Source organism: Danio aesculapii, chromosome 10 (assembly GCF_903798145.1).
Source record: "Danio aesculapii chromosome 10, fDanAes4.1, whole genome shotgun sequence".
Lineage (NCBI taxonomy): Eukaryota > Metazoa > Chordata > Actinopteri > Cypriniformes > Danionidae > Danio > Danio aesculapii.
The window spans coordinates 7,480,003-7,504,074 of NC_079444.1; the positions used below are offsets into that span (position 1 = coordinate 7,480,003).

A 24,072-nucleotide genomic window follows, 5' to 3' on the forward strand; every position below is an offset into this window, starting at 1 on the left:
ACATATAGTTTGATACATTTCAGAGCTTTTTTTAATCCATTAAAGCTTTGATCATGTTGTCAGCTGGCTAGTTAGTTTTAGCATAGGGAATTATACATTTTGAATAAAGTTTAAAGTCTGTACCGACATGGAGAACATCCTTTGAAGACCATGTTTGAGTTTTAAAGCTGAATTCACAAAACTTCACTGCAAATTCTCATTTTGGTACTGTTTAGTACACCTAATGGTTTTCATAATGATATTTTGCTTCATACATCTACATTTGCCATTATTATTATTATTATTATTATTATTATTATTATTATTATTATTATTATTATTATTATTATTATTATTATTGTTATTATTATGTGGCAAATAATTCTGAATTCAACTGTATCTAATCAGTAATTATTGGTTATCAGCCAATAACCTAAGCTCAGGAATTGGAATCAGTATTGGGAATGAAAAACCGCCATTGGAACATCTCTATACGGTTTGAGAAACATTTATTCATTCATTCATTGGAAACTCTCCTGGTCTCACTAAGGTGAAATAATAATACAGAGAGTCTCTCTTGTCAAGCGCTGCTCACTGTACTGAACAGGAACACCACGCACGAACAAGCACAAATCCTGCAGTCTGAACCCGAGTTCAGCTCTGCCCTGCCAATTAGATGCATTTAAACACAGCCGAACGCTGAAAAGCCAATGCACTGTGCAACTCCATTAAGACTTCCAGCCTAGATCCCGAATACATATTAAGCGCCGCACTGACCTCCACGAGTAAACATTCGCCATTAGCCAGACTGAACAATCCTACAATGGACATGCTGTCTGGCTCATGACCAAGGGGATGAACACTTAGGCTCTGTTACAAAACCTAGCAAAGCAGCCTATAGCGAAACACTATTTTAAGGCTTTTTAGACATGCTCCAGAAAAGAGTGCTTGTTTCAAAAAGACACAAGATTTAATTTTAGCCTAAACAACACATGTTTAGAATATCTTTCAGAGTAAAAGGATCCTGTTATGCTAAGTGGAGAAAAATACACAAATAAAAACTCATACATACATACATATACATACATAGATACACATACATACATACATACATACATACATTATAGCTACACATTATGTAAATGCAATGTTTATGTTCATTTAAGACATAACTGACACTCTTTACAAGGAAGCATACCTAGATAGATAGGTTAGGTAGGTTGGTAGGTGGGTGGATGGATGGATGGATGGATGGATGGATGGATGGATGGATGGATGGATGGATGGATGGATGGATGGATGGATGGATGGATGGATGGATGGATGGATGGATGGATGGATGGATGGATGGATAGATAGATAGATAGATAGATAGATAGATAGATAGATAGATAGATAGATAGATAGATAGATAGATAGATAGATAGATAGATAGATAGATAGATAGATAGATAGATAGATAGATAGATAGATAGATAGATAGATTTTGCGCATTACCGTAAAGAGGTAAGGGTGTCCCAATTCTCTTTAGCTTGAAGGCGTAGGCCTAAGGTGAAGGGGTGAATAGCCCTTCGACCACACTCAAAACCAAGGGGTAAGACAATTTCCCAGAATACACCAGCCAAAACAGCAGGATCGCAGGACCCGGAAGTAAGGAGATCCACAAATTAGTATTTTTTTGTCATTATAACAAATTTTTACAACAAACAAGCATATGTTTTAACATATTCATAACCGTGTTCATGTTTTACAGTCATGCTTAAAAAAAAAAAAAACGCTAAAATGAAAACCGCTAAATTTGCTATCTATAATCCATAATTATAACTCCTGTACAGCAGTTCCACAACATTCAGACACTCAGTGACACTCGAATACCCTGTCAGTAATACCTGTCTAGTGGCTGGGAATGACCTTTTTACAGTGTCTGCTGTATTTAATGTTGTTTTTGGTGTGTTTACATAGATGAATGGCCACTGTGTAAATGCACAGTACAGTTACGATCTTTTATTGACACATTAGATTGTTATGATAACATAATATATGCCTTCAGTGATATCCTGAAGATAAATACCAAAAAATAGCACAACTACAGCAGTCGCAATTGTCTGATCTCATATGAAGCAAGAGATCGTGATGACATACAGTATGATGACGTGTGCAGGTGCTGTACTGCTGTCCCAATTCTTAGGGGTAAATTTTAAAGCCCTTCCCCTTCACCCTCGGTTTTAAGTGTCAAAGGGAAGGGGTAGGGGTGCAAAAATAAAATTGGGATTGGGCCTTACATTTAGCTAAAACTAAAGTGTTAATTAATACATTAATCAACAAACATGAACTAACCAGTAATTAAGGTAGCCGTCATTCACTCATGTTGTTGTTAAAGTTAGTTCTTGATTAGTTAATGCCTTAACTCATCATTAGATCATATAGAGTATTGTTTAGTTTACATATCAGTGCATCGTTAATCATGTACTGTTATTGTAAAGTGAAAGACATACTTTTGCATGTACTGTATTTGCTTGTCCAAAACTAAGACTATGCAAAAGTGGATTGAAAAACATATCGCTAGTGACTTTTGTGAGATTGAAGATGATAGTTAAATTTGTCAATTAATCCACAGGTGATGATGTATAGACCGTACAGATAACAGATCTACTCTGCCCAGATCTACTCTGAACTTGCTGAGTCTGAAAACGAAAAACGAAAATAGTTTAAACATCTTCAGTTGCCTAAACCAAATTAATTATATGTAGGAAATCAGAAATCGGGCAATTAGAGAACAACAAAAGTGACTCAATAAACGTATCCACATAATAAACGAGGGCCTGAAAGTCAATAACTCATTTTCAGCCAAGACGAAGTTACAGACTTTTGCCTTTGAGCAGCAAAATTAAGATCAATCATACTATCAAACTATAAATGTTACTGGCTTTAGTGTTCATTCCAGCAAGAATTTGTATAGAAAACTGCTTATGTATGTACTTTTTTTTTGTTTTGCTTTGTAAAATGTAACAGTAGCAAGATTTCAGTGAGCCTGCATAGCATGGAACTCTCTTATAATCAAATGATAGTAAAATCACCTACTTCACATGATTATTGTTATTAAAAGAGATTATTATGCATGAATGATATTTCAAATCAATCCCTTACTGTACGAGGCAACAACCCACAGTAAAAAATACTATACTGTTTTTACTATAGTGTTGTATATCTACTATCTAACGTATATCTGATATATATGTACTATAGTGAGGCAGCACGGTGGCGCAGTGAGTAGCACAATCGCAACTCATTTCTGTGTGGAGTTCTCCCCGTGTTCGCGTGGGTTTCCTCCGGGTGCTCTGGTTTCCCCCACAGTACCAAGACATGTGGTATAGGTGAAATTGTCCGCAGTGTATGTGTGTGAATGAGTGTGTATGGATATTTCTCATTGCTAGGTTGTGGCTGGAAGGGCATCCACTGCATAAAACATATGCTGTAATAGTTGGTGGTTCATTCCGCTGCAGCAACCTTTGAAATAGAGACTAAGCTTAATAAAAATAAATAAACAATTTCTTTGAACCATATTATAGTAAAGAACTGGACTTAATTTATTATACTGCAATACTACAGTTCATTGTAGTAAAATTTAAAGTATACCACATTATTTATTACAGATTATCAATTCACCATTAATTATGCAGTAGGGTGTAAGAAAGAGAGTATTAAATATATAATAAATACGGTATAATACACTTTGCTGTAGTATACATTTTAAAAAAATTATATTAATCACTACAATATAATATTATTTAATTTGTTTCATGTGCAAAGACAGCTTAGATCAATGAGGATTGAGAGAGAGAAAGAGAAAAGAAGAGATTTGCAAGAATGATGCCCTAAGGGTGTAGAGATGCTATCAGACAGGAAGTGAAGAAGCTCAACTTCCTGTCTCCCACAGAGATAAGAATACAAGATTGTAGTTAATGTGACAGGGTCACATTATGGATGATGACTCACAGACTATGTTCTATGCTTTTTTCACATAAGGAATATCAAAGGGGTTCTATTTCTTAAAGGCATAATTAATCAACTCTTAGAATTGTAGAAATTGGAAGTTGTAAGCAAGCCTAATCTCATGGGGAAACGTAACTATGTTACATATTGACAAAACAGTGGCTGATTTTTATAAATTCATATGGTTTAATTTATTTGAAAACACATGATTTTTTATAGGTGTTCACCCAAACCCTACCAGTACTCCTTAGTGGCGGATAAGTAAATCGTATACTAAAATTTATAAATGAGATACGAATTAGTGATTTGTTAATTGTGATTGTGTTGTGTAATTTGCAACATACTAACAATAATAATAATAATAATAATAATAATAATAATAATAATAATAATAATAATAATAATAATCTACCTGGATGACGTGATGGCAGCCTGATTGGTGGAGAGGAGACAAGAGTGATGAAGCCAATTATGATATGGGGATGGTTAGGAGGTCATGATGGACAGAGGCCAGTGGACAAATTTGGCCAGGATGCTGGGGTTAAACTCCTACTATTTTTCGAAGGACATCCTGGGCTTTTTAACAACCACAGAGAGTCAGGGCCTCGGTTTAACGTCTAATCCGAAAGACGGTGCTCACTGAGCAGTGTGTCCCCTTCACTATACTGGAGCAATAGGACCCACACCGACTGCAGGTTGAGTGCCCCCTGCTGGCCTCACTAACTGCTTAGCTTTAGTAGGCAACCATGTAAGAGTTGCAGAGAGCTAGCTGCTGGCTAAATGTAACATGTAACCACATTTTTTAGAAAAAAAATACACAGAAATTAAAAAAAAAAAAATGTAATTCAAATCTGATAAATGTTAGCATTGTCAGGCCTCTAAAACAATTAATATTCATAAAAAATTGTATGTGCTATATTTAAGTTTTTTACTCTTGAAAATCATAAAAATAAAATAATATTCATATACATTCATACACATATACATAAGATTTTTAAAAAACATGCTAAGTGAACATACTTGTTCATCTAATAAACCAATGCTAAAATCAGTTACTCTCCTTTAAAAAAATGAGTTCTGTATCAGAATGTCTGTCTTTGTTTTGGTCTCTAGAACCTGCCCACTACCAGTTTACCTAATTATACTTTGGCACCCTGGGTTACCTTTGCAAAAAACACAGTATATATAATTTAACCCTTAAACGTTGTCTCAATGTACTGTGTGCTGGGACGGTCGAAAATGTGACCTTCAAAGAAAACTAGCAGCCTAAAATGAGATGCAGATTCAGAGGTATAAAAATGAACATACAGTGTTTTTTGTTTTTGCAAACAATCCAAATACAACAAATGTAAACATTAGCTGATCAGCTTACAGTGCAAGGCTCGATCTTCAGTCATGTTCACAATCTGTTGGTGTCGTCAATCTGGGGAGTAGCGTGTGCATCAAGAAAAAAAAACCCTTTCCAAAATTTTGAATTTTGATCTCATTACCTAGTTCAACCACTAGGTGTCAATCGATCATGCTGCAGCTTAAATTTGTGTAAATATTTATACACACAGCACATTGTCTGTATTTATCTTTTGATTCTAGTGTGAAATATGCCCTTGACAGGATCCATACAGTTCTCCTTTACTGCCTCATTTCCACAGTTTAATTAAAAGAGGATAACAGTGCAACTACGGAAGGGAAGTACACGGCCTACATCTGTAGCTTCACACAAAACAGCTGTTTCCTCAGCGCTGTGTGTAGCCATGCCAATTTTGGGCTTTCCGTGTTGGGATTTCCAAGGAGAACATTTTGCACAGTGACTGATGCAGCAGAGAAAAAAATACTTTATTAAAAAAGGAGATTGTAAATGATTTATAGTGTGGGACATTTATTTGTGCGCATCTCTGTGAGGTAAACAGTCCTTTACATATTCAAGGGTAAATCTGACACCCAATGTACGGTATTGTAAGAGGTATTTAGTATAAATCTTTAAAGTGGCGCTAGTGAAAGAGAAATTTATTTTGAAAGGTGCTGACAGTGTAACCAGTTCATGCACCTGACTTCTTTCACACATTTTTAATATTTATTTTTATGAACAAGGACACAAGCTTGAAAATTGCCACCACATTCACTTTCTTTCTCTTTTTATCCCCATGCGACTGGAGGTATGAGCATGTGAAGCTGTTCGCACTTTCTCGCTTTAACAGTGCCGCTTATGAAGCAAACATAAATGTGCGCGCGAAATTGACGTACATCCTCTGGGGAGACGATACGCACACACATTCTCACACCTCTAACACAGCCAAAGTTGGAGTTGTTGATAAAATTCACACTTGCACTCCCTAAGGGATGCTGCCTTTCTCTGTTTAGGGAGGACCACCAGACGAAAGTTTCTAAATTATTTTACCCAGGCTTATTGGAAAAAAATGCCCTCTAACAACATCAACAAACTCAAATAAATAAATAAATAAATAAAAATCCACAAATAGCAACACTTTGTTGAAGTTTTCAGCTAAAATAAACTGTAAAGGCAGTGAAACAATAGCAATGTTAACTCATTTTTTTACTCTATCTATCTATCTATCTATCTATCTATCTATCTATCTATCTATCTATCTATCTATCTATCTATCTATCTATCTATCTATCTATCTATCTATCTATCTATCTATCTATCTATCTATCTATCTATCTATCTATCTATCTATCTATCTACCTATCTACCTACCTACCTACCTACCTACCTACCTATCTATCTATCTGTTCATCCATCCTGACATGGTAAACTTGGTTGTTAGCTCACCTGGTTCAGGATTTTACTTTGACAAAAGCTGAAAGCCATGGAAATGCCTTTTAAAATACTCTACTGCATGGTGTCACCATATAGCAACATGATACTTATGTTCATTTCCCCTGCCACTGTTTCTATAAGACCAACATTATTATTTATTTTTTATTTTTTTGTTGGAAAGACAAGACCTTAGAGTAGCCAATGATGTGCTTTAGTTAAGTCACATGACATTGTGATTGCAGTGTTTTTCTGTAATGCGATTTCTGACAGACTGGCATTTATTGTGAGTAGTTGCTGAATGCAAATATAAACGTCAATAAAAACAAAGGATCAAATTATGTCAGATCCACAAAAAAATCTAAAACACCTCCGGTAAGTTATGATGACATATTTACAACTCAACTTTTTTTTTTTTTTTTATCAAATTAGATTTGTCAACACTGTGCAATAGTAGAACATGCAATATTGCAATGGGTTAGCTAGCTAGCAAGGTCAGCTGTGAACTTTTAAGTTGTAGCAATAACAACATGAATGCTAGTAATATAATTTTGATTAGATGTATGTTAATGGAATTTGCATCATGGATAACATCTAGTTTTAATGGCAATACTACTTTTGAATACATATGAATACAGGGAACAGAGCACCACAGTGTTCTATTTTAAGTGAAAGAAGAAAAGGATAGAACTGGCTCTTCCTGCAGATGAAAGTGAGGATGAGATTTTTCTGAGGTTTTAGTGACCATGAGAATGATGCAGACCAGACATTTGATAGAGACAGTTCAGTTAGCTCAGAGGCAGATAAGTCAGGTGTAGTATAGTATATAGTATGATATATAAATATTGTTGGCTAATAGCTACATTATTCTGATGCATCTGGATATACTAGACTTGTTATAGAATATGCTTGTATAAGAAAATATTTATATTTACTGTATGTTGTATACATGATAATACAATTTTAGGTTTGTTTTTAATAACATTCTGCAAAAAATAATGGAATAAATGAAAGCTGTTGGAATATCAGTTGTTTGAATGTATGTATAAGGTGTCATTTATAAGTTCTGTGTTAAAGCTTATATTACTGCAACACCAATTAAATCATTTCTAACAACAAAATTATTAATTATAAGGAAAGTTTTAAATTTGAAATTTCTAAGTTAGATCCATTGTTGGACGTTGTTGCCATATGGCAACATATCATAAAGTACCTTAAAAATATATGTTTTTTCCAATTTTTTTTTTACAGCACTTCAAGTTGAACCATTTTAAGAAAAGAAAAACAGTCAATTATATATATTTTTATAGATTTATCATAATGCGTGCGGTAAAGGGTTAAGACCATACTTTAGATGTAGGGTAAGATGTAGCATACTGCAGGTTGCAATTTTTTTTCAAACAAACAAACAAACAAACAAACAAACAAACAAACAAACAAACAAACAAAACAAGGTTATAAGACACAAGTAACTTTACTTTTAAAATGCTTTTCACTGCACCAGAAGCTGCAAAAGACACACAAATGGACATGTCTGCAAAGAAAAAATTGCAGAATAAAAACATCTGTTAAAATATCTCAAATATTATACGGTTAATATTCATACATATACAGTAAATCATATGTTTCCAAACCTTTTAGCCAGCGACCCCTAAAATAACAAATTCATAGACTCGCAACCCGCACTATCCTCGGAGGCAATTATAAACATACAAACATTGCACTGAACGGTTCTCACACACACACACACACACGCGCACACACGCACACACACACACACACACACATACACACACACACACACACGCACACGCACACACACACACACAAATAGGAACTATATAAAACGAGCATATTGACAACACAAAAAATTGCAACAGTCTAACAACCATATAATTGTTTATAGTCATTATTCATTTGTTTAGCACAAGACTATTCTTGGTTTCATTTTAAAGACCACCACCTAAAGATGATCCTCTATGTTCAGTCGGTTCTGTTAAAATGTCAAAGTTTAGCATTGTGCCATAAAATCTGCATCAACTAATGCTATTGCTATGTCTTAATCTAGCGTAATAACCCAAGGGGTCACAATCCAATGAAAAAAAAAAATTTAAAGGCTAATGCCTTTTTATTTGCATGTAGCCTTTAAATACTATGTTTATCATCTGTAGGTTATGGCTAAATATGGTAATTTTAATAGTTTAATAACATATATGAGATTTTGGGAAATCACCAAGCGACCAATCCCCCCCCCCCTCCCTCATTGTCTTGCAATCACCAAGGTGGTCCCGACCCCCACTTTGTGAACCACTGCAGTAGACAATGGAAACAGACTGACGAATCTCCTTTTTCTTTATGTTTACAAGACTTACTGTTAATAAAGTCTAATGCTATGTTATACTGTTTACAGTAGTTCTTTTGAATTGGATTTTCCTTGACTCCTTGTTGACCTCAAAAACTAAAAGCTATGACATTTTTGTTAAGAATTACTCAGCATTTTTTTTTTTATGTTATTTTTAATTTTTATTTCTGAACATACAGTTGAAGTCAGAATTATTAGCCCCCCTTTGATTTTTTTTTTTTTTTTTTCTTTTTTAAACATTTCCCAAATTATGTTTAACAGAGCATGGAAATTTTCACAGTATGTCAGATAATATTTATTCATCTGGAAAAAGTCTTATTTGCTTCATTTCGGCTAGAATAAAGTAGAATAGAATATATAGAATAACAGTTTTTTTTTTTTTTACATTTTAAAGGATACAATTATTAGCCCCTTTAAGCTATATATATATTTTTTTTTCAATAGTCTACAGAACAAACCATTCTTATACAATAACTTGCCTAATTACCCTAACCTGCCTAGTTAACCTAGTTCAGCCTTTAAATGTCACTTTAAGCTGTATCGAAGTGTCTTGAAAAATATCTAGTAAAATATTATTTACTGTCATCATGGCAAAGATAAAATAAATCAGATAATAGAAATGACTTATTAAAACTATTATGATTAGAAATGTGTTGAAAAAAAAATCTTCTCTCCGTTAAACAGAAATTGGGGGAAAAGAATGAACAGGGAGGCTAATAAATCAGGGGGGCTAATAATTTATATGGGACAGTACACATTTTTCAGTAAAATACTGAAAAATTGTGGTTTAAAATAAATATAAAATTACTGGAAAACAAAAATGTTGTTATTGAATGTATTTCTTACAAGCAACTAAATGAACAGTACATTTAAAAACATACAAAAAATTTAAACATTTCAGCTATTTAATTTATTTGAGGTTCTAAACTTGAAAACCTGCATGTATAATTATGGTAATTAAGTACATAACACTAGATTTACTTTAAATTTGAATAAAAAAAATAGTTGAAACAACTTAATTTTTTGAGTACTCAACTTAAAAATTGAGTTTATGTTATGTAAAAATGCCTCTGATTGAAGAGGAAAAGGCCATTTGGCTATTATAATAAAGTTTGTTGTCTGAACTTCATTTTTTAGATGCTGTCGTAACTAATATATTGATGCAAACGGTTGTGTTAAATTTTTTTTTGTTTTTTTGGTCTAAACAATCTTTTTTAGAGTGTGTACAGTATGTATGTATTTATTTATTTATTTATTTATTTATTTATTTATTTATTTATTTATTTATTTATTTATCCATCCATCCATCCTTCCTTCCTTCCTTCCTTCCTTATCTTGGGTTAAAATTCCTGCTCCATAATCACAGATTACCAACTAAAGGCAAATTCTTAATCCTGGTTTTAGAACCTTGCATTTGAAAACACAAATATCCCAAAGCTGTCCATTTGCCTTAGATAAGTGTGCCAGCTTCATAATCCAGCAAGTCTGGACATGCAACACATCTCTCACCACCATTATTCATTCCACATTGCTATTCTCAATCAAGATGCCATCATCAAACAGGGTTTTTGTGTAGCATGGGGCCCTTTAGGCCACAAGGGACAAACAAGTGATAGATTGAATTCAACAGGCTCTTCTCACTGAGCTGGATTAGAAGTGACCAGGACAATGGATGTTCTGAAATATATTTGCTCTCGTTCTCACTTAGGGTCCCATGAATAATTAAATTGTCAAAGATGGGCTTGTCTGGACTCAATCTCACTGACTGATGACATAAAACAAGGCTTTGTCTGTCTTTTTTTGTTTTCTGATGGTGTTGAGGACCTTTGTTCTATCCTATACTACTACTACTACTACTACTACTACTACTACTACTAATAATAATAATAATAATAATAATAATAATAATACTAATAATAATAAAAGCAAGATTGATTGGTCAAATATTTCAGTTCAAAAGCATACTGCTTTCCATTTCTATTTACATTATGTAGGTTGGTAGGTCAGTTTGTCGCCTTAGAGAAATTGATTTGCATCATTATCACCAGGCATCTCCTCAAACAACAGCACACAGACAAAAACATTCAACAATATATAATAAATAAATAGGATAAAACAAAATAAACAGTCTGGTTTACTTAAAACTACTTCTTACGATTTTTTTATTGCCCGTGGGACAAAGAAAAACCTAGTCCTGTTTTTTAACTACAGGTAGACATTATCGCTGCATTTCAAATAAGGAGCATGTACAACCATATAAAGCGGGTACAGTGAGTCAGCCATAATATTTTTTGGCACTCTATGACCACTCTATCTTTGTAAATGTATTTCATGCTTGGTAATATAATGCCCACCAGTTTACTAGAAGTGGTGACTATTTTTGGAGACTCAGTAGCATTACCATACCAGCGAATACTGCAAAAAAAAAAATTGCTACTTTCAATAAAAGCAGTGTAAAAAAAGTAAATACTTAAAGTACATATGAATTTTTAATGAGGAAAACAATAAATACAGTTTAGGTGATCATATGGCTTTATTGCTCAAGTCAAGCCAATTAAACAAGGTGTCAGACTCCTTTTTTATGACTTTTTTTGTGAAATATGTTGCAGCATTGAAAATAACCACAAGTAACAAGAAGCACTGCATTGAATTCCATTCCCAACCCCCATTCCCAATACTGTTGTAAATAAAGTTTCATTTATTTCACAGACGTGTCATTTTGTTTTATATGACTTCAATTTATTGTCAGGAACAGAAGTATTAATTTAGTTTTACCTGAATCGTTTTTTTTTCTTTTTTTTTACTTTTAAAGTACTGGTAGCCATTGATTTATATTTTATGAAATACCAATAGCAATGTTTTATTTATGTTCTACTGACTAAAATAAATAAATAAATAAATAAATAAATAAATAAATAATAAAAACATTTAAAAATAAACAAGTAAACAAGAAAATAAATAAATAAATAAATAAATGTATTAATAATAAAAAAATTGTATACATAAATAAATAAACAAGTAAATAAATAAATGTATTAATAATAAAAACATTCATTCATTCATTCATTCATTTTCTTTTCGGCTTAGTCCCTTTATTAATCTGGGGTCGCCACAGTGGAATGAACCGCCAACTTATCCAGCACGTTTTTACGCAGCGGATGCCCTTCCAGCCGCATACCATCTCTAAGAAACATCCACACACACTCATTCATACTCATACACTACGGACAATTTAGTTTACCCAATTGTCTTTGGACACGAATGCAGGGAGAACATGCAAACTCCACACAGAAACGGCAACTGACCCAGCCGAGGCTCGAACCAGCGACCTTCTTGCTGTAAGGTGACAGAACTACCTACTGCACCACTGCGTCTCCATAATAAAAACATCTATAAATAAATAAATAAATAAATAAATAAATAAACAAGTAAATAAATAAATAAATGTATTAATAATAAAAAATATATAAATAAATTAACAAGTAAATAAATAAATAAATTTATTACTAATAAAAAACATCTATAAATAAATAAATGTCACTTACACATTGGATGTGCTCAACTATGTGAACTATCCTTTTAAATGATAATTAAACGTGCTCAAAGTATCTTAAACGGTCCTTAAAATTATCATTAGATTAACTTTAGATCAAATATATTACCACAAATTATACCAAATGTGTATTTACACCACATATGTTGTTGCTGTTTCAATAGTTTACATACCGGTAATGTTGATAAAAAGGTTTATAATTAATATTATGGCATGTAAGCAGCCAGTGTTTTCTAGGTAAAATAATATCAAATGTGCCATGATACCAATGCAGGTGCAGAGAGTATAACTACAATTGCCTCCATATGGTGACTTTGCTACTAAATACATCAACATTTGCTCAAAATATCTCGTATAACATATTGTATGGGTGTTCACAATGCAGCTTTGTTATTCTCTGTAAGATGATATATCTGATAATACAACAATATTTGCCATTCGTTTTACATACTAAATCTGTTTAAGACTTCCACCAATGGTAAGAGAACACCAAAATGCTAATCAGTCATTTTATTCCAGTAGAATTGGTTATTTTTTTCAGTTCCGTACATTACATTAAGCCGTATGCTGGTGTGAGTCACCTCTGAGAGTCACACTATGTGATTACTTCATTGAATAATAGGCAGTAGCTTTTACTCAGGGACATTATTGATAGGTTTCTTCTCCTCACCACCTCAGACTGCTTCCTTCAGTGTTTATACATTTATACATTGTCCAGTTTTATCCTTGAACAGTTACTGTATGTGGTATTATAGCAATTCTCAATGCAGTAGGAAAGCCCTACAATGATGACAATTTTACCAACCATGACAGAAAGTAAAAAAAAAATATGCCATGAATTGATAGTTCACATATAAATGAAAAATTACTCACTGTTTACCCACTCTTACTACACTATAAAAAATATATCTGTTTATTAACAGTTTCTGTCACTTGTGGTTCACAAGTGTTTATTTGTGGTTGTGAACTGCATTATGTGACCTTGATCTCTGATATGTCGAATTTTAGTGTTGAAAATTCAACTCTACAGTTTAACAAAGTGAGTTGTATTGACATTTTAGTAGTTTGAAATAATATAATTTATAAGGGATAATATATATACCCTTATCCGTGTAATCGACAGGATTATATGGACTTTAAATCTTTGTTAAGAACCTTCTTTGGTCTTCAACTTCATCTGAGAGTTAGGGTTAGGAACAGATCCACTAACTGAACTTGAAAGCGTTGCAAAACTATATTAGGGTTGCAAAAATATATACAGTATGATGCAATATCAAGCATGGTCTGAAAGAAAATACACTCACCGGCCACTTTATTAAGTACACCTGTTTAACTGCTCGTTCACGCAAGTTTCTAATCAGCCAATCCCATGGCAGTATCTCACTGAATTTAGTCATGTAGACATGGTCAAGACTTAGAAATAAGTCTATACCAGAAAATGGTCTGGCAGTTTTTTACAAGGCTTTTGTGCCATAATATACAACACCAACCAAGACAATATATCAGTTTAAACTATTAAAAATATTTTTAGTAGTGAACTTTCAAGGTTAAAAGTTGTTCAGGTCTCATAAAGCAATTTAAAAGCATATATAAAAGTAGAAAAAAATGAATCACAACATTTGGAAAACTGCTCATTTACGGATATTTTTAAAATGTAGTCTCTTTCTTCTGTGAAAAACAAAATATGTTTTAAAAGAAAGCTGAAACCCATTCACTTCCGTAAAACAAATACTATCAGTAAATGGTTGGATGTTTCCAGCTTTTGTGTACAAGAAGAAAGAAAATCTTGTTTGAAACAAGTAAATGACGAGCACAAAGTGTGTAAAATATCATTTTTGGATGAACTATCCCTTTAAACTCAATCTTCCCAATAAGGCATACAAGTTTACTCTCAATAATTTTAGCCAATTAAAATTTCCATTTATGTGTAATTATTATCATTTTCAAAATAAATATTTTCATTACAACATATGTATAAAGTGAACTGGATGCTGACAACAGGAAGTGCGGATCCAAATGCAGAGTCTTTATTGAACAGAAAATGGTCAGACAAGCAACAGTCAACACAGGAGCAAACAGATGTATAAGGGCAATCCAGAGATGTGGTCAAAATAACAGGCAGATGGTCAAAAAGGCAGGCAGCATACAACGTAAACAAACAAAACAAAGGGAGGGTCAAAAACACGGCAAGGCAAGGCAAGGCAAAGCAAAGCAAGGCAAGACAAGGAAACGGCTGCGTAATGTTCACTCACAGTTCAACAAGACACAGCAACAATGTGCGTGTTTGTGCTGTTTTTATAGTCCATATAATCACATCATGAGCGGCATCAGCTGAGACTGTGTGTGTGCAATCACTGGAACAAGGAGCATGTGTGTGTGTAAGCGGTGCATGACTGGATCTTGTAGTCCATGAAATGGCGGATTTGTAGTCTTTTGGCGATCTGCAACCGCTAGATTGCTGGTGATGATAACAACATTAAAATGACAAAGCATTTAGCTTAGTGCTATACAGTCCACTGAAAAAAATATATTAATTGGATTTACTTCGTTTTAAGGTAACTGCTTGCAAACAATTTACAGTGAGGGACATAAGTATTGAAAACGTCACCATTTTTCTCTGAAAACAGATTTCTAAAGGTGCTGTTGACTTGACATTTTCACCAGATGTTGGTAACAACCAAATAAATCCATAAGTGCAAAGAAAACAATATTAATTACTAATTAATTAATTAAATAGGTTATTTGTAATAAAATGAAATGACAGAAAAAAAGTATTGAACACATGAAGAAAGAGAATTCTTCAAAGAGATGCCCAGACTGCAGCTGAAATTTTTCTGTAGTTATTCTGCAACTCTCAACCGATAAATGGGACCCACAGAACCATCAAGATTTTTACACTTCATTCTCCATTTGAGAGGCATCTTTAAGCTGCCATCTCCAAAAAAAGTTTTTTATAAAGTATTAAACATGCTTCAGTAGTTCAGTAGATATTTTTATGTTTGTATTGTTGGGGTTTTTACCAAAATATGGTTCAATTCCATATCAACAGCTCCTTCAGAATATTTTTTTTCTTAAAAATACTCCCACCCCCCACTCTATATGGGCTGAATTTAAATAATCAAATTTAATTTATTAATGTTAAACTTAATATGTTTGTTTAAATTCAACCCATATAAATTGTTTGCAACCACTTGAAAAGAAAACAACCCCAATGAACCATTCGGATATTATGTAATACAAAATTAATCAAATACCCCGAAGCAACCAATCACATATTATATTTAAGCTTAGCTCAATTTCATTTAACCTGGAAAGTTACTTAATACCACGTAAAAGTAGGACTTGAATGTTTGAAACTTTGTGTGAGATGTGGGAGGAACTAATCAATAAGTGCCTACACTGTGTGACTATTAACGCAACTTTGCAAATCTTTCTGGAGGCTTGAAAACACTGTACATTACTCTCTGTTTATAATCATGCTTCTGAAAAAAAGCATATAGCATCGTTTATCCTACGCAGTTTGGATAGCAGGAGACCTCTTTGTTGAAAATCAAACACCTGCAAATTCTTGCCACACATACAGTAGCACAATGTCTTTATATTTTGAAGTAAGAATATCCCACATCTGCTGGAATGGAATTCAGTGGGAGATGGGGTTTGCATGACATTCTTACGCTATCTTTTCAATCTGCTTTTGTGTTTGGAAGGTATTGTTTGGGAATGGGGTTATAGATAAGGTTAACACTATGTTTGTTTGCCTGGAATGTTGGTCTGGGACTGACAAAAGATGTTGATGCAGGAACACTTATTTCTTGGCCAAATATACCCTTATCCGTGTAATCGACAGGATTATATGGACTTTAAATCTTTGTTAAGAACCTTCTTTGGTCTTCAACTTTATCTGAAAGTTAGGGTTAGGAACAGATCCACTAACTGACCTTGGAAGGGTTGCAAAACTCCAATGCCATTATGCACACTGATACAACCATGAGAAGACACATAATCTGAATTACTAGGCTTTAACCAAAAGAAATATATATATATATATATATATGATGCAATATCAAGCTTGGTCTGAAAGAAAAAACACTCGCCGGCCACTTTATTAGGTACACCTGTTTAACTGCAGTTAACGCAGGGGCTGGTCTGGGTATTTCAGAAACTGCTGATCTACTGGGATTTTCATGCACAACCATTTCTAGTGTTTACAGAGAATGGTCCAGAAAAAAAGAAAATATCCAGTTCTGTGGGTGCAAACATCTTGTTGATGCCAGAGGTCAGAGGAGAATGGCCAGACTGGTTCGAGCTTATAAAAAGGCAACAGTAACTCAAAAAACCACTCGTTATAACTGAGGTATGCAGAAGAGCATCTCTGAACACGTCAAACCTTGAGGCAGATGGGCTATAGCAGCAGAAGACCACACCAGGTGTCACTTCAGTCAGCTAAGAACAGGAAACTGAGGCTACAATTTGCACAAGCTCACCAAAATTGGACAACAGAAGATTGAAAAAACATTGCCTGGTCTGATGAGTCTTGATTTCTACTGCGGTAATCGGATGGTAGGGTCAGAATTTGGATCCATCCTGCCTTGTATCAATGGTTCAGGCTGCTGGTGGTGTAATGCTGGGGGGACATTTTCTTGGCACACTTTGGGGCCATTAGTACCAATCCAGCATTGTGTCAATGCCACAGCCTACTACAGTATTGTTGCTGGACATGTCCATCCCTTTATGACCACAGTGTACCCATCTTCTGATGGCTGCTTCCAGCAGCATAACGCGCCATGTCATAAAGCACTAATCATCTCAGACTGGTTTCTTGAACATGACAATGAGTTTACTGTACTCAAATGGCCTCCACAGTCACCAGAGCTCAATCCAATAGAGAACCTTTGGGATGTGGTGGAACGGGAGATTCATATCATGGATGTGCAGCAGACAAATCTGCAGCAACTTCGTAATGCTATCATGTCAATATGGACCAAAATCTCTGAGGAATATTTCCAGTACATTGTTTAATGTGTGACATGAAAGATTGAGGCAGTTCTGAAGGCAAAAGGGGGTCCAACACAGTACTTGGTATACCTAATAAAGTGGCCAGCGAGTGTAAACACATTTCCTATTCTAAAAATGGTTTATTCATTCGTTCATTTACAATTTTAAACCAGCTATTAGGTTTGTCTATGTTTTTACCTGAATTATAGGTGAAAAACCCACTGTTATTGCTGATACAAAAGTGGCAATGGCATGCTATTATTATATGCTATTTTTCCATTTATTATTAGTAAATGCATGGATGGCAGAATTCTAGCCTTTCCGCTCGGTCAAATAGAGTTTGAGTTATATTTTGTAACTAAGCATTAGCATCTGATTGTTAGCGGTTGTACTGGTTATACTAAAAAATACAGTATTTCTGCAATCATTGCATTCATTCACTCATTTATTTATTCATTCATTCAGTTAGTTAGTTTTTAACAGAGGTATAAACATAGGGCTAAAATTGGCTAAATTCAAGTTCAGAAAATTTACTAGTCATCAATTAGACAGAAATGAATGACTACGCATATGAAGTCTTTTTGATGACTAGTCTATTTTGGACTATTGTTAGATGCCTATTCAATTTTCACTGCATTACAGCTTACAGTAAATTTGTTTTAGCCTATATGTTTAGACATCTATTAGGCTTCTTTTAAAAGGCTTGGTGGATAATTGGCAAAGTGGCTTGGTGGATAACGCATTAAACACAAACATTTTATGAATCTATGGAAATGAATATCACAAATATCACATTAGTATTCCTACATCCATCATCATCATTACCTTTATGCATTGTAATGACACTTTTCTTAATTCATCTGTGTATGTATATATTTAGTTTGTACATATGTACTAAAGTATATACTTTCATTCACGGAGAAAGATTTTAAATGTGTGTATATGTATATAAAAGGTTTAGCCGGCATTACGTGGTTTGTGATGACTGTTGTCTAGATTAAACACAATGAAGTTGACCAATCAGAGCATGTGTGGCGACAGATAAGCGGTGCTGCTGATGGATGACATGGTGATGTCATCCCACCATGACATCATTGTATCAGTGCAACGACCCTGCCAAAGAAACACATGCCGATGACTAGGCATTATAGCGATGTAATCAGCTTTAGTGAGAGTCTGCTTCTAAATGTGGGCCGCCACCGGGCTGTGGGGGGATGACAACAGAATGAGACATCTAAAAAGATGCCTTATCACTGTCAAACAGTACTCCCAACTGAAGCTAAATCTGCAGTCTTTCCTGGTTTACGGTCAGCAATCCTTATTTAGCAAGTAGTCATTTAGGTGTCGATTTTCTACGAATAAAGGTACATTATGTAATAAGATATAATATATAAGAATTTGAGGGTTCCTGTTGTTGGGAAAAGGTAATTTACTTTTTATTACTTTTGTCTCTTTTACTTTTTATTAAATATATGCATTTTCACAGAAGTAGATACAGCAGACTGTAAAGATACAGAGACATCAATGTCTGAAATATAACTTTGTCTTCTCACCTAGCTTTCCTGTTGAAGTGTAGATGTGCTGAAGCTGAAAACAGGATATTTGCAGTTGAGAAGTCTCATGCATTTAACACTGTGCAGACAGTTTGTAGAAAAGAGGAAGTAATTGACAAGTGACAAATTCCACCAAAACTTCACATTTTAATATCAGGTATGTATAAATACTTGAGTCAGGGAAATGCAGAGTTGTTCTGAATGTAATTCTTGCTTTGCATTGGTGTAACGCAAGGGACAGACGTGACCCAGCACTTTGAATCAAATCATTTATTTGTATCCACTAAATTATTAATTTTTCGGCATTGAAAATCTTCTCCTGACTTTTTTATTGAACATGCATGAAATTGCATTGTTAAATTCCAACACTGCTATAATATATCCAACATAACTCAACAAGCCTGTCTAATAAAGACCTTGATTAGGTGTGTTTAATTAGGACTGGGGCAAAATCTGCACAACATTGAGTGTCCAGGATTGGGCATCCACAGTCTTGATCAGGGGTAACCAATTCTGCTCCGGAAGCTAAAATCTTCATCATATTGAGAGTCTAATATTAGGTACATATAGAGTAGTTAACTTTTGAAGTTGATCAAAAAAGTTGTTCAAAATTGAAAGAATGTCTAAGACAAGAATGGGTGCAATTGAATAGTTTCAGAACAACTTCGATGGTCCACTTCAAATGTTGACTACTGTAGTCTAGATTATGATGTTCAATTCTGCTTATGAAAGGCCACTGTCCTGCAGAATTTGATTATGCCAAAACACCTGCCTAGACGTTTTAGTAATGTTAAATATATTGATTACTTGTGTTTAATTTGGACTAAACCTAAAATCTGAGTTGTCTATCCAGAAGCAGAATTGGACATCCTTGGTCTAGATCAGGGGTGTCCAATCCTGCTTCTAGCAGAGCAACATTTCTGCAGAATTTAGCTCCAAACAGCTCCAAAAACACTAGCCTGGAAATCTGAATCTCAAGACATTGATTGGATGGTTCAGGGTTCAGGGTTTGAAGGAAGGAACTAATCTCTAAAGAACAAAAGTCCCTCAGGATCAGGTTTGGACACAATGGTTTTGATCATAGACAAAATGATTAGAGTTTGAATTTATAAGCATTAATTTTTCAGCCCAGTACTTTAAGGATTACACCTTGTCATATACTCATCACGTTGCCAACTTCTCTCAAAGCTATTGAAGATAAAGTTGAGTTTTATTCAATGTTCCACGTTGCAGTTTCATCATGGAAAACAAGCCAAATCTACAACCTAGAGGTCATCGGAGAATGTTGAGAATTTTTAGTATGGTCTTCAATCTCCATCACACATGGCAGGAAGTTCCCCAGTTACACTAAAGACCTTGATTAGCTGGCTTATGGTGTATTTATTTGGAGCTGGAAATAAACCTCTGCTGAAAGTCGACCTTTCAGGAGCAGGACTGTACAGTTTTGACAAAGAGGCAAAAATTCTAAGTGATTCCTTGATTCACTTGCAATGCATTCTAATAGATGCAGTTCCTCCAGTTAGTTGTTACTTCTAAATTTTCAAAGGATCTCACTGTTTCCAGAAACCTTAAAATGTATTATATGCATTCCTTTCTGTCAGACTCTTTCTATAATGTACAAGTTCCATGAAACATATTCTGATTGGCTGTTATTGTGTGCCTTTGCGTAGCATTTTAGCCTTCACCGTGGACAGACAAATTACTTGTTGGTGGAATCTTGAGTTGCACCTGGTTAGGAAACGGCATGATAAGCTGCTGCATCCACCATGAATAATAGCTTGAAAATGACAATAGCTTTAAAGTAGAAGCTTATATCGAAACACGAATGCCTTGGTAGAACTTCCACCTCACTGTCTCGCAAAATGACATTGAATTGGAATGCAGAAACAACATAGCTGCTTATTCACCCAAGCATGAGAGAACCCATCACAGTCAGCAAGATAACATGTCTGGTCCAAACTTAGACACATTCATACACACTCAAGAGGATTGCTTTGTTCTGGAGCTCTAGTTTTTGACCCGGTGACAGGCTAGTCTCTGTGTCTCCGGGCAGCCAGGCCATGCATTAAACAGCATTTGCACACACACACATAGACACACACACCCCTCCCCACAGTCAGGTGATACTGACCCTCCGCTCACAATGTGACTTCTCTGTTTCACTCCAACAGAGAGATTTGAAAAAGGAACGCAAAGAAAATGACAAGCAAAAAGAAAGAAGACAAGACACAAAACCAGGAAAGAACAAATTGATCCCATATTCTACAAAAGATCTCATTAAGAAAGTGTCTTGTCCCTGTACACACAACCCGCAACAGATGGAGGAAGTATCCAAAATGTAGACTTACCTTGCTGGCTGCGCCTTTGGGCATAAACCACCACCACGGCTGCAAGCACCACACAGCAGAAGGACGTCACAATGTTGGCCATCTGCAGAGACACACACACAGAGGTAGATCGTGAGGCTTCTGGCCTGCCCGAGAGAAACTGGGTGGCACCGATGCCAAGACAGCATGAGGACAGTTTCCTCCTTCTCCCCCTCCCTCTCCCTCTCTTGCTTGTTTTCTTTCTTCCAATGTCTCTGCCTCCTGATTCCCCGCCCCACTTCGCTCTATCTCTGTTCCTCTCTTCCCTACTTTACAGCGTCTCATCAGTGGAATCAATGCCCTGAGGGACTGATATTCTTTCTGCCCAAACTGGCTGCGTGATAGACAGACCTAGATGAAAAATAGGAAGTAGGAAAGACAATGCCAGACTGTTTGGATCAAGTACTGACCATCACAAAGTCCTTTTCAGCCTCTCTCCATCTGGTTGTCTATCTCTACATTTTTTTCTCACACCCTCCACACACGATGTCTCTCATAAACCAGCGGGAATTTTTCCTTGATCAACACTTGGTGCTTCAAAACTCGGTACAATGCTTCCCAGTCTCCCCAATCAATTTTAAATGTCACGACAACATTTTTCAACTCAAATCTGAAAATTTGTGTTTTGACGATTCATTTACAGCAGGGCTGCCCGGACTCCTGCAAAGTTTAGCTTCAACTTACTTCGACAAACTTACCTGGAAGTTTCTACTATACCTAGAAAGAGCTTGATTAGCTGGTTCAGGTGTGTCTAATTGGAGTTGGAGCTAAACTCTGCAGGACACTAATTCCCCAGGACCAAGTTTGGACACCCCTGGTTTACAGCAATGGTGGGTATGGTTTTAAAGTGCATGCGTTTAAAACAATACAATTATCACCACTATAAACATTAGTTCACCCCAAAAAAGATAATCGATGCCATTCAATGCCTTTTTTTTTGTATTTGGAGCACAAATTAAGATGTTTGAGGTGAAATAGAAGAGCTTTCTCATCCTCCACAAACAGCAAGGTTTCTGACTCATTCCAAGTCCAGAAAGGTTCCAAAAACATCCTCAAAACAATTCCTATGCCTCTAGTGATTTAATTTGAATTGCATCATGCTATAATCATCTTTTTGTGCAAGCATAAAACAAAAATAAAACATTTTTTCAACAGTTTCTTTTCCTCTGTGACAGTATATTGCACAGTCTGTGAGAGTGCTGTGCGTTTGGTGCTGATGTATATCTTAGATGCACTGTGCTTTGTTTCAAACAGAAGAAGCCAAGTAAGAATAGAAGGAGATTATGCAAACTCCTGACCTATACTGACATTGAGGAGAAGAAATGGTTGAATAAAGTCATTGTTTTTGTTTTATTTGACCACAAACGGATTCTCAGATTGATTTGGTACCTGGATTTTATACAAGTCTGGAACCTTTCTGTCTTTGAAGGACGAAGAACCTGTAAAATATCTTAATTTGTGCTTCAAAGATAAACAAAGGTGTCTGGGATTCGGAATGACATGAGGGTGAGTAGTAATAATAACATAACTTTCATTTTTGGGTTAAGTAAATATTTGACTGCAAATATGTGATTTTGTGAAAACCTTAAGGTTATCCACATTTGTATGCAGTACTTTAGGACTTAACAACCCAAAGAACAATGACAAACTACTAAACGTTCATGTTTCAGGCATATGAGCTGTTTCTCAATTCTAAGAACGCAGAGAACAGACTTGCGTTCTCATAGAGACCGTTCTTACCAGGTTACCTCAGAAGAACGAACTCGTAGAGACCGTGAGAACACAGAGCATGTCCTGTGAGAAACGAGATACTGCGTTCTTCCTTTACATATTTTTAACGGAAAATTATTTAAACATTACAGCATTCATACAACGATTTGTTTTTCCCCTTTTCAGTATAACATGCACAAAACCTTACAAATATACTTTACATGATTCAAATAAATCAGATTTTAATAAAAATTTCAGAAAATTAACACCCTTGATGTGTTTATGCCTTTATTACAATTTTTATATTAATGTTTAATTTCACCATCTCATTTAGGGAAACTCCTGAGATAAATAAGTTATATCTTTGAACTTTAATAACATATCTATATCTATGCTACGTTTCTAACCTTTTTTATTCAGTTGCAATGACTTCTGGGACTTTGCGAGCGAGCTTTGCACTCAAGTCCATGCATCCTTGATATCAAAAACACATCTGGGAACTTGCATGCATCATTCGTTCTTGCAGTCTTGAGTTTTGGAAGTGGCATTTGATGATGATGTTACATGAGAACACAAGAACGCTGAAGAATGCATATTGAGAAACAGCCATGGTTAAAGATGTATGTACTGGGATCTGTTTGACAACTTGCTTTTAAACCACTGGTGTTGTGCAACTTAATTTAACCTTAGTCAGACCACTCAAACAAATCGACTACAATACTGTTTGGTGTCACTAGTGGCACAAAAACAAAACTTCACCTTTAAAAACATTGTAGGTATTTTGA

The 24,072-nt window shown here is 35.0% G+C and overlaps 1 protein-coding gene across 1 annotated transcript in view; it reads right to left on the bottom strand.

Moving 5' to 3' along the window:
* cntfr (ciliary neurotrophic factor receptor) overlaps positions 1 to 21,718 on the bottom strand; it is a 217,164-nt gene extending 195,446 nt beyond the window's left edge. The window contains exon 1 of the mRNA XM_056466902.1: positions 21,560 to 21,718. Within this exon, the coding sequence (XP_056322877.1) occupies positions 21,560 to 21,641 (82 nt within the window). The 5' untranslated portion in view covers positions 21,642 to 21,718. The remainder of the gene's footprint in view (positions 1 to 21,559) is intronic.
* Positions 21,719 to 24,072: the final 2,354 nt, after the last annotated feature.